Raw genomic sequence first — 12,806 nt, 5'->3', positions numbered from 1 at the left:
CATTAGCTGTGAGAGAGTGGGGACAGAGAAGCCATGGAAGGAATTAAAGCCATCTAAATTTGTCCATCAGTTCATTTAGCTTGGAAAAGCAGACATGTTGGACTCAGAAATGAATGAGGAATTACCTAATATAGGCTGGGCTTGGTGGTGCACCTCTATAGTCCCTACTGCTAGGAGGCTGAAGCTTATGGAACTGTTTAAGCTTCAGAGTTCTGAGCTGCAGGAGGATTACAGTAGACCCCACTAAGTCAATATGGTAACCAGCTGAGATTATACAGAGTAGGTTAAAGTTTCTGTGTCAATCAGTGTTGGGATCAAGGTAGCCAGTGACCTCTGTATTTCCAGCCTAGGCAAAATTGGGAGATGCAGTCTCCCCCCTTCCCTTTAATCACAAGTGCTTTAACTGACCTCAAGATTATCCCTGAAGAAAAACCCATCTTTTAAATAGCAATATTTTTCTGGTATTATTACAGGGCTGAAAATCATGGGATACTCCAATATTTGAAGAATAAAAACTGCAAGTCACCTAAAAAGCCATGGAGAGGCATTTGGTAGACATAAAAAGGCTGCAGCATATTGCCAATGATTTTCACACAGGAAACAAAATAAAAGATAATACTATCAAAGGTATAAAAAGCTGACAAGGAGAGTAATTATAAATGTTAGAAGGGTTTGTCTTAGAAAGACAAACTCCCTACTACTCTTTTGGTGGAGCTGAAACAAATTAATAAGCACTTATTAAAATTTAAATTTTTGTTTGTTTGTTTTTGCTAGGCAATGGGGTTAAGTGACTTGCCCAGGGTCACACAGCTAGTAAGTGTTATGTGTCTGAGGCCGCATTTGAACTCAGGTCCTCCTGGCTCCAGGGCCGTAAAGTGCTAAAGATATAGTCAAAAAACTGAACATGCACTCAGGGAGATCACAGTCTAAAGGGTAAGAAGACATGGAAACAATTATGTACAAAAAAGACAAACAAAAAATGCAAGAAAATCTTAGAGGAAAGACACTACCATTAAATGGATTGAGAAAGGCTTCTGGCAGAAGATGGTTTTTAGCTAGCACCTGAAGGAAATAAGGCAAGTCAGCAAATGAAAATGGGGAGGGAGAGAATTCTCAGTTTGGTACAGAGGCAATGCAAATGCCTTGCGGAGATGGAGAGTCTTGTGTAAGTACCATCTTCTGTTCTCGAGTCCCTTGCCCTCACCGCACGTGCAGCCCTGGATCACTCCCACAATCCACTCCTTTTGCTCCTATTTCTATTGTTGTTGTTGCTGCTGCTGTTCAGTCATTTCAGTAGTGTTGAGTCATTGTGACCCCTTTGGGAGATTTCTTGGCAAAACACTGAGGTGGTTTGCCATTTCCTTCTCCAGTTCATTTTACAGAGGAGGAAAGTGAGGCATACAGGGTTAAGTGATTTGCCCAGGGTCACACAGCACAGCTGGTAAGTGTATGAGACCAGATTTGAACTTAGGAAAATGAGTCTTCTTAACTCTGTACTCTATACACTTTACCACCTATGTGCTGCTTAAGAAAACTGGAGGTTTTGTTTTGTTACATAAGCTCAACAGAGATCTCACAAGGAAGGACAATCCTTTTACACCTCCCTAATCAATTCAGTATGCCATTCAATGCAGCAGCTTTTGAAAACCTTTTCATTTTTCCTGGACCATTCCATGGCTTCTCTGTCCCCACCCTTTCACAGCTGAAGATCTAGCTCCTGCTCTTGCTGAAAAAATGGAGGCCATTTGCTAACAGTTCCCTCTATACTCTTCATCTTACATCATGCAGACACTTTCCCCACTGTTTCCTCCTTTATGAACCTTGTCTCACAGGATGAGGTGGCTCATCTTGGTATTCTAAATTCTCTACATGTGCAAATGATTCTATTCCATCTTCGGTTCTCCAGAAGATTGACACCTCTGTTATCCTTGATCTGTCATTAATCTTCAATTTTTTAAATTCGTTCACCAAAGGGTCAAAATGGGAAAGGAAGAAGAATGTAACCAGCACAAGAGTAATGGTCTAAGAAAGAACTGAGGTTTGAAGGGACTGGAGATCACAGTGAGGAAGAAGAACAAGGTTAGGGTTTGCAGGGGTGCTTCTGTTACATTTGTTTACTGAAATATTTCTGCATTTTTTTTGGAGTGACTTCTAATTTCTTTATATTTAAATATATTATATGTTCTTTACATTTTAAAAATGGCAATGATAAACTAGTTTTTAGTTCACATTGTTTGGAAAATTCTATAGTAAAATATGGCCTTTTTTAAATATCAAAATTCTCAAACCTAGGGGTTAGACCAGATGACCTTTAAGGTCCCTTTCCACCTCTAAATCGATAATCAGTTCAATAGACACTAAGAGTTCCAAATTCAGGATCCTATGGAGTTATCAACTTTGTACCTATACTCCATGTAGAAAAACTACTTTCAACAAATATAGAGATACTGAAATCTCTGGGCATACTGTATTAATAAGCAAATCCTGGTAAAGTACTTCCAGTTTATTTACAAATGTAGATTCATTTATCTAAAAGAATGCTAAAGAAAAATTTTAACTAAATACAAAAATCATGAGAGGGCACCTCAAATGGTATTCCCTCCAATCTATTTAATTAAGACAATCAATCAACAGATACATATTAATTAACTGCTACAGGATAGACACTGTGCTAAGTGCTGAGGATATAAAGAATCGTAGTGGTTGCTAAGTGGTCGCTAACAGGTTTTCCTTGCACCACTTGTTTCTCTATAAGCCTTCATTATGTTTGGTTTTTTGGTTTGTTTTTTGGGGTTTTTTTTTTTAGGCAATTGGGGTTAAGTGACTTGCCCAGGGTCACACTGCTAGTAAGTGTTATGTGTTTGCTCTGAGGCCAGATTCAAACTCGGGTCCTCCTGACTTCAGGGTCAGTGTTCTTTCCACTGCACCACTTACCTGCCCTCTTCATTATGTTTTAGCTATGCAATTTTGGGATATGCAAATTGCCACTACCACATCTTCCATGACCGCTGGAAACTCAGTAGAGAAGGGACTTTGGACAGTTGCTAGTGTCACGTTCTCTTGCTCTCACCTTGTGAGGAGTCTTCCAGAGAAGGGGAATATAGCCAGTTTCCACCCTTTCCCTTGCCCACCCTCCAAAATCAATAATTATAAGAATTTGGGGAAATCACAAATAGTTTTCCATAAGAAAAAACTGAGTGCCTTAGTTTTACAAATGTGGATACTTTCCAAAGATAGCATATCCTTCTAAAGTAACTTATCAACTTTATTAGAATTATGATAGCCATTTCAATGGACTAACAGTCATTGAAACATGAAATATTGTCAAATATCCTAGATTACAGACACAACCTTCTCTTTCTCTAAAAACTGTCTCAAAAGCCTATTCTAAATCAAGAAGAGAAATACTCCTACCACTACAAATTCCATACACTATCTTGACAGGATTTAAATAAGATGTACAGGCCTACTTTTAAGGATTAGTCCAATTCTGATATTAAAAAGGCCATATTTTACTATATTATTTTTCAAATAATGTGAACTAAAAACTAGTTTATCATTGCCATTTTTTAAATATAAAGAATAAACAAAAGAAACAAGTCACTCCCCCAAAAAAACACAGAAATATTCAGTAAACAAATGTAACAGAAGCACCCTTTGAAACCCATGTTTTGTCTTTTAAAAATAATCATTCAAATCCTTCTGCATTTCCAATTCTTAAATTATTTTCATCCAAACTATCATGTTTCTTAAAATTGATATGCATCTGAAATGACAATTACGAATAAATTAGAGAATAAAGAACATACCTGATCTTCACTAGTTAAGCCAATGTGCATAACAAGATAAAAATGCACCAGGAAATCAGAGTTTGGCAAAACATCTTGGCGTCTGGTCATCATAGCACAGATTAGCCTGTATGCTTGTAGTTTACCTTCTTTATATTCATTTGGCAATGTAACAGCCTGAAAAAAACAAGTAATTTTTACTATTGCCCAATTCAAGCTGTTCAGAACTTCAATACTGCAATAAAATTCTATACATAGTGAATCTTAATACCTTATAATAATTTCTTTATACTAATCTTAATAACATATAGTTTGCTGGAATTTTTTTCTATCACTTTTTCCTCTGTTATAGGGAAGACAGGAGAGAAGGGTTACATTGGGACATAGGTGATGTAAAAAACAAAAATCATAAATAATTTTTAAAATTTAAGGCAAAAAAATTAATTTACCTTAAATAGCCATGATGCAAATATTCGCAGTGGTGGGATCAAGACAGGAGGAGACGGAGAAGTCTGGTTATCCAAACTTATTGCTAGGTTATCCCGTATCTAAACAGAAAGAATAGTCGTTAGAGGGCTTATTATATAGTGCCATAAAAGTATATTACAAGATAGAAAAATGTTTGCTCAAAAGTCTTACCTGATTTTTATAAGGATAAACAAGAAAATACATTCTATAAATATTTTTTCTACCTATATCCCAAATATTAACATCTGAGAATTACATCTTTATCTTTATATAAATGGATTGGCCCTGACATAAAGAAATGAAATCATTTTCAACCCAATTTTAATTCACTATTTTTAGATAGTTACAACAGAATGAATGAATGCTTATTTGGTAGTTATATTATAGCTATTATAAAAGTCACACAAATTATTTATGAATTTCAACATGTTCCTATCTAAGTTCTATCAGGTCATTTCTTAAGAAAACAAAATAAAAATAAAAACATTATATAAGAAAAACTCTCATGTTTTAAGACTGAAATTCATATTTAATTTTTATTTGGTTTTCACAATAAGCATAAAATATACTCAAACTTCCAAGCTATATCCTGAATCTAGCAAACTGCAACATTTTAATAGTAAATAAGTTGCACTATATTAGAGAAAAAGTAAAATCAAAAACAGTACCTTTGCTAGCTTATACCAGAGTTCATAGAGATAGCTAAAAACTTTGGCATGGATTTTGGGTGACTGGATGTTATTAACATCTCCAAGGATTCCCAAGATTCTTCTCCATAGCACAGCAGCAGAATCTGGATGCCAACCTATGAGATTTCCACCAGCAATTATACTGCAGTCATCAGTGAGGCATTCACTGCTATCTGTAGAATTTAAAAAAAAAAACCACCACACACACAATTTTAATCATATAATTTATATTCCATTTTTATTATCCTTCTCCAGGAATAGCTACCTTTACATTCTGAATTTCACAGACACTGAATAAAAGGTATTTAGCTTCTCTTAAAAATATGGAATGCCTAAGAATGTAGAAATGCTAGAAAGTAAGATAAATGAGGAGAAGTTAAAGTGTCAGTGATCACTCAAGTTATATAAGGTTAAGGATTAAGTTGTCAAACTGCAGAATTTGAGAGTTGACAGGCAGCTCGGTAGCCAGCTAATGCAGGCAATAATATGCCTCACAAGTGGTCGTCCAAGCTGCTGAAAATCTTTCAAGGATGAGGAACCCACTGCTCCTCAAGGCAGCCCTATGGGTGGGGTAAGAATTATTTTGTGGCAGTCTCAATTTGCTTCTTTGACCTTCTACCGGCTGCTCTTGCTTCTGTCCTCTGGTGCCAAATGGAACAAGGGGGAAGAAGAGGTAGATTTTCTATAACACCTTCTACATGCCTGGCACTGTGTTAACAAGCAATGTTACAAATATGATTTCATTTGTTCCTCACAACAACCTTACAAGGTAGGTGCTATTATTATTCCCATTTTATAGCTGAGGAAAGTCAGTTTCCTGAAATAGTTGAGGTACAAGTCTAATCTCCAGCCACCACGACAATCCTTCAAATTCTTGAAACAGTTATTATGTCCACCCTAGTATTTTCTTCTCCACACTAAGAATCTCTAGTTTCTTCAACTGATTTTCACTTGACAAGGTCTGAAGGCCCTTCCCTGTCTAGCTTATCAGTATCCTTTACCTGTGGTGCTCAGAACTGAACACAATGATCAACATAATACAGATCAGATGAGATCTGATCCAAGAAAAGTATGCCAACTTTATCCAAGTCATTGATAAAAAATATTAAATAGCACAGGGCCGATCACAGATTCTTGGGGTACTCTCCTAGAAAATTCCTACTTCTTTGAAACTGAACCAGTAACCATTATGCCTTAAATCTGGCCATCTAACAAGCTCTGAATTTTATTACTGTCTAGTCCATATTTCTCCATCTTCTCCACAAGAAGCAAATTAGATCCTTGATTAAAGGCTTTCCTAAAATCTAAATAAACTATGTTCATAGCTTCCCTCCCTCTCCAACAACTGGTTTAGTAATCTTGTCAGAAAAAAAATAATGCTTGTCTATCATGATCTATTATTGATAAAGTCATGGTACTGAAAAAGGTGAAGGAAAGGACTCAGTGAAGAGGATGAGAAGTAGAGGAAGATGAGGAAACAAGAAAGAAAAGTTATTTACTAACACAAGATAAGAGGTGACTAAAGGAAGGTAAAAGAAGTTGGATATATTTAACAGTTTGTTGAAGAGAATGACAATTTTAGAATTGGGCTCTCCAAAGGAACTACTGGTGAGAAAGACAAGAACTGGTTTAATTTCCACTCAGTTCCTCAACCCACTCTCCTCCCATGTGCTATTCCTCCACCTCATCTCTTCTATACACAAAAATGGTCTTGATCTTGCCAGCATCCACAAATGTACACCTCCATATTCAAGAATTCTGAAATCCTCCTATCCAGCCAAATCTATCGGCATTCCACCTCTCCCTCTGCTTTCCTTTACCTTATTCTACACTTCCTCTCCACCATGACTTCCAATGCCTTGATCCCTCAATTCTCTCCCAGGCCATCTCCCCTGCACTAGACACTCTCCCCTCTTCTTCCTAAACTTGACTCCTTGACGAACCTATTCAAGTGTACACTGTACTCCTCTCTTGAATCCCTAGCCCTCTAATCTATTGGTGATTATGCTCAGACAAGCTTCAGATTTGGATCACTCCCACCATCATTTTTGCACCTACACATGCACTCCTGAACAAAGGTAGAGAAAATCACACAACTGGGTCTGCTACAAATTTGCTGTACAACTTCAACTGGGCTCTCATTGATGCTAGGCAATTCTACTATACATCTCTTATCAAGTCACTACCCCACTCTCCACAAGGGCTCTTAAAAATTTTTTCAACCTTCCTCAAACCTTCCATGGCTCCCCTTTTCCCACTCTCTCAGCAGAGAACTTTGCCTGATATTTTATAAAAAAAAAAACTGAGGGCATTAGCATGAACTCTCTTTTCTCCCCTCTTGCTTATCTCCTATCACTAAGATACTTTCTACCACTTTCTTTTTTTTCCTCATCCCTATTTCACTTGATGAAGTGGCCTAAAGTAGCCTCATTCCTTACCACTTTTTACCTCTGCTTGTTCAAGTGATCCCATTTGATTCAATCTCATCCAATAGATTGCCCCCTCTCTGTCATTTCCACTTTTTCATTAATTTTCAATTTCTCTTTGCCTCATTGCCTACTTCCTACAAACATGCCTTTGTCTCCCCATCCTGAAAAAACCCTCACTTGATCCTTCCATCCCCACTATCATCCTATTTCTTTTCTGCCCTTTGGAGACAAACTTCTCAAAAGGGCTATCTACAACAGGTGCCTCTACTTTTTCTCCTCTCACTCTCTTCTCAACCCTTTACAATTTGGCTTCTGACCTTATCATACCACTGAAATTGTTCTCTCCAAAACGATTAATGAACTCCTAATTGCCAAATCCAATGGCCTTTTCTCTATCCTCATTCTCCTTAGCCTCTCTGTGGCTTCTGACACTATTAATCACTTTCTCCTCCTTGATCCTCTCTTCCTTCTAGGTTTTTGGGACACCATTCTTTCCTGGTTTTCTTTCTACCTATCTGACCTCTTCTCTGTCTCCTTTGCTAGGTCCTGCTCCAGATAATGCCCTCTAACTCTATGTGTCTCTCAGGGTTCTTTCCTGGCCTCTCTTCTCTTCTCCCTCTATACTACTTCACTTGGTGATCTCATTAACTCTCATGGATTTAATTACCATCTTTATGCAATGATACTTGAATCTAGCGTTCCTGCCTAATCTGTCTCCTGACCTCTAATCTCACATCTCCAACTGCCTTTTAGATACCTCAATGTCAAGTAGATATCTTAAAGTCAATAGGTACAAAATAGAACTCATTAATCTTACCCCCTAAATCTTCTCCACCTCCTACCTTTCCTATTACTATAAGGGGCAATGCCATCCTCCTAGTTCCTCAGGCTCGCTATCTAGAGGTCATCCTGGATTCCTCATTATCTCTCACCCCCTCATATCCAAGCTGTTGCCAAGACCTACTAATTTCACCTTCACAATAATTCTCAAATATATTCCCTTGTCTACTCTGACACTGCCACAACTCTAATATAGGCCTCCATCACCTCATATCTGGATTGTTACAATACCTTGCTGGTGGGTCTGCCTGCCTCCAGTCTCTCCCCACTCCAATCAATTCTCTATTCAACCACCAAAGTGATTTCCTAACATGCAGGTCTGATCATGTGACTCCACTACAGTGACTCCCTATCACCTCCAGCAGTAAATACAAAATGCCCTGTTTCGCATTCACAACCCTTCATAACCTAAGCCCCTCTCACTCCTCTTACATCTTACTCCCCAACACATACTCTTAGAGCCAGTAATACTGACCTTCTGGCTGTTTCACGAACAGCATCCTCCATTTCTTGGCTCCAGGCATTTCCTCTGGCTACCCCTCAAGCCTGGGGTACTCTCCCTCCTTCACTCTAACTACTGACCTTGCTAGCTTCCTTTTAAATCTCAGCTAAAATCCCACCTTCTATAAGAAGCCTTACCTCTCTTAATTACAGTGCTTTCTCTTTGTTAATTACTTCTTATTTATGCTGGAAACAGCTTGTTTTGTATATATTTGTTTGCATTTGTCTCCCCCATTAGACTATATTCTTTGAGGACAAGGACTGTCTTTTGCATATTTTGTACCTCTAGTGCTTAGCACAGTGCCTGGCACACAATAGCTGCTTAATAAATATTTACTGAATTGAATTTTTATTAAGTGTGGCAAGCAAGGTAAATTGGGCAGTCATCAATGTTGTGTGCAATATCTGTATTTCTGTCAGAGCTACACAAATGTGATATATACTTCTCCCTCCTAGAAGAGAATGTAAAGGTAGTAACAACAAAATAACAGCTAAACTTTACATAACTAAGATTTGCAAAGTGATTCATATATTATCTCACTTGATCTTTGAGATGGCTCTATGAGGCAGGTGCTATTGCTAGCTTTACCTTACAGATAAAGAAAGTGAGACTGAAAGTGACTTGCCCAGAATCACACACTAAGGGTAAGCGGATTTAAACTAGGTCTCACTGATTCCTAAGTCCAATGCTTTATCAACTATGCCAGGAATACAGGAATAATGGTCTTTCTCTCTCTCTCTCTCCAATTTATTATGGAGCATAAAATGAAGGAATGAATAAATGAAAAAGTATTAAGTGTTCACTAATGCTAAAGTTATAAAAAGAGGTCTCATTTTTATTCAAGGAACAACAAACTACACATGGGCTGGGGGTCCATGAGATAAGAATGGTCTTTACATTTTTAAATGAAAGTTTTATTGTATTTTAAAATGCAAAAATTACAGCTTCTGTAGCAGCTTCATATCCTCCCAGAGATGACAATATGGATTTAAAAGTGCTGCCAGAGAGGCATTATTCAACAAGGAGAAGAGATGAAAAGTGCTGTTTGGTGAGTCTCTGCAGAAGGGTACTGGCATAACCATTTGTTAACCTAATGACAACAACAAAGAATTCTGCTTTCTTCTGTGTATATATCCAAGATATAACAGAGAACTTCCCAAGGCTCATCAAACTCTACAACAATAATGCCTTCTTGTGATTTTACATGGGCAAAAATGAAACCAAAAGAAACTTAGAAAAAACATTATTAAAAATTATGAAATCTTGGGCAAGAAATTGAAGGCTTTGGGGCACGTGAAGTTTGGAAGCTGGAAGCCTCAGTATCATAACCTACTAAAGGCATGGGATTCAGAAGAGAAAGGAAGATTTGGAAAGTGAACAGTTGACTAAGAGGATGTTATTTGAGAATGGGATTTAGATTTCTGGACTGTGGCTTAAAATACAGGAATGACAGGCTCTGATGGAATGGAATATGCCTAACAAACACTGGTAAGGAACACACAAATACAATTTTGCAAATCTGACTTAATATCAAAAAGAAAGTCAAAGATGCCTATGTTGCTCTTATTTTTTTTTGGGTGGGGGGAGAACAAAGTTTGCAGATTTTAAGTTAGTAAACTTGACTTCTGTTCTTGGCAAAATTAGAAAATAGATTGTTAAAGATAATGTGAGTAAACATCTAGAAAAGAAAGTAGCAATCACACACAAGTTAGAGTGCCTTCCTCAAGAAGAGGTCATGCCAGACTAACCTTATTTCCTATTTTTAGAGGGTTACTAGACTGACGAAAAAGAAAATACTAAATATTAAGTTTCCCTAAATATTAGCAAAGTATGTGGTGAAGTACTTCATGCTATTCTTCTCATATTAATAATAGAGAGGTGCAGCTAGGTAGTGCAGTGGATAGAGCACTGGCCCTGAAGTCAGGAGGAGCTAAGTTCAAATCCAGCTTCAGACCAAACACGTGACACTTACTAGCTGTGTGACTCTGGGCAAGTCACTTAACCCCAATTGCCTAAAAATACAAAAAAAATAAAAATAAAAAAATAGAGAAACGAGAACTAAATGACTAAATTCAAGACTGTTGAGGGGCTAGGCTTAAATGTCATTAATAGTTCAAAGTCAATTTGTAAGGAAATCACCTGCAAAGGCCCCCATGGATCCAGTGCTTACTCCTGTGCAGTTTAATATGTTAGAAATGATTTCAATAAAGACACTGATGGAATGCTTAATAAATTTGCAGAAGACAAAGCTGGGACAGATAACTAATATGCTGGATAACAGCCAAGATCTAGAAAGAATCTGAGAGACTAAGCCAAGTCTGGTGTGATGATTTAATTAGAGAACAGGGGGAGTGAGAGGGCAAAAGATCACATCTATGATTTTATTGGTATGGGGAGCTACATAGATCTGGAAGGCATTTGGACAGAAAGGATATATATAAGCCTATGGAGCTGAAATGGTCACCAAGTGAGAAAACGTAGAGAGTAAAGAGAAAAGGGCCAAGAACACAGGCTAAATGAAAACCCTGTTTGGGGGCATGGCATGAATGATTATCAAGTACAGAAGCTGAAGAGTAGGTAGGAGGAGAACCAAGAGAAAGTAAAGTTACAAAAACCCAATGAGGAGAGAGGATCCAGGAAGAGAGGCAAGTCAACAGTGTGAAAAACAGTGTGAAATTCTTCATTGTGGACAATAAGAACATGAACTAAGAAAAGTCCATTATATTTGGCAACTTTGGAGAAAGTCGTTTTCGTTGAGTGGGGAGGGTGGAAGCCAGGTTGCAAAGAGAAATGAGAAATGAATGAGAGGAGAAGAAATGGGAGCAATGAGATAGCTTTTTCTAGGCATCAGAGAAATGGAATAAAGATACAGAATGATAGCTTAAGGCAAAGATAATGTCTAGTCAAGGTTTTGAAGAAGGACAAGGAGATAACAATGTTTGTAGGAAGCAGAAAAGAAACCAGCAGATGGGGAGAGACTAAAAAATTAAAGAGACAGGGAGAAGATTGAGGAAGCTACCTACAAGAAAAGATGAGAAGGGACAAAATCAAGGACACATGTAGAAGAGCTGCCTTTGGCAAGAAGTGCCACCTCTTTGTCAGATTGGACTGAAGGAATGCAAGGGTGATATTAAAAGGTTTATCGATGGAGAGGAGAGGAGAAAAGGGGAGCTCACACTGAATGGCCTTTATTTCCTCACTAAAATATGAAATTAGGTCAACAGCTGAGTGGATGAGAAGAGAGATGTGAGAAAATACAATGTTTAGAATAGCCCTTGTGAGGAATGAGACATTAAATTAGGGAGAAGTAAAATTACTGCCTTACTGAAGCTATGACCCAACTGAAGTTAGATAACATTAATTTATATTTTATATAAATATAGTGGACCCAGACACCTAGATTGTATGACTTCCTCCAACTTTTCAGCAGCTCATGAGTAGCGGTTGAGGAGGTAGACAGTGGGAGTAATCCAGCTTGTGAGTTTAAGGCATGAATGGTGACAGGAGAAGAGGACAATATATGACAGTGTGGACAGTGGAGCTGAACTGGCAAAGTAAAGCTAGACCAAGGACAACGAACTGAAAGAAATACTCAATGCTAGAGAAACTAGAGGTTAAGATGAGGACAAGGAAGAAGTTTAGAAGACGTATGACCAGACAGAAACAAGTCAGAGTTAAGGAGATAGGTATGAGATCACGCTTACAGGTGATTGGAAAAGAAAGAATATAATTATTTTTGTGTGGCTGAAGTGGAGAGGTAGGGAAGTGAAAGGAAAGGTAACAAGTATTTATTAATTACCTGCTATATGCTAGGCACTGTGCTAAGCATTTTACAAATAATTATTGCATTTGATTCTCACAGCAATCCTAGGAAGCAGATGCTATTATTATCACCATTTTGCAGATAAAGAAATTGAGGCAGACAGAGTTTAAGTGATTTGCCCAGAGTCACACAGCTAGTAAGTATCTGAGATTGGATTTGAACTTGGGTCTTCCAGTCTCTAGGCCCAACAGTCTAACCACTGCACCACTTAGCTTCCTATAATAAAAGCTAACATGTATAAAACAACTTTAAGGTTTATAAGGTGCT

The 12,806-nt window shown here is 37.7% G+C and overlaps 1 protein-coding gene across 1 annotated transcript in view; it reads right to left on the bottom strand.

The window, feature by feature from the left end:
• Positions 1-12,806, bottom strand: part of RALGAPA2 (Ral GTPase activating protein catalytic subunit alpha 2) — a 417,261-nt gene that overhangs the window by 263,287 nt on the left and 141,168 nt on the right. Inside the window, exons 22-24 of the mRNA XM_020989297.2 lie at positions 4,925-5,118; positions 4,238-4,336; positions 3,810-3,965 (exon numbers count right to left, since the gene is read on the bottom strand). Coding sequence (XP_020844956.1) covers positions 3,810-3,965; positions 4,238-4,336; positions 4,925-5,118 — 449 coding nt within the window. The remainder of the gene's footprint in view (positions 1-3,809; positions 3,966-4,237; positions 4,337-4,924; positions 5,119-12,806) is intronic.

This window comes from Phascolarctos cinereus, unplaced genomic scaffold (assembly GCF_003287225.1).
Source record: "Phascolarctos cinereus isolate Bilbo 61053 unplaced genomic scaffold, phaCin_HiC Scaffold_2;HRSCAF=192, whole genome shotgun sequence".
NCBI classification, from domain to species: domain Eukaryota; kingdom Metazoa; phylum Chordata; class Mammalia; order Diprotodontia; family Phascolarctidae; genus Phascolarctos; species Phascolarctos cinereus.
The sequence above is the reverse complement of the archived record's forward strand: the minus strand, read 5'-3'. Positions and strand labels throughout refer to the sequence as shown.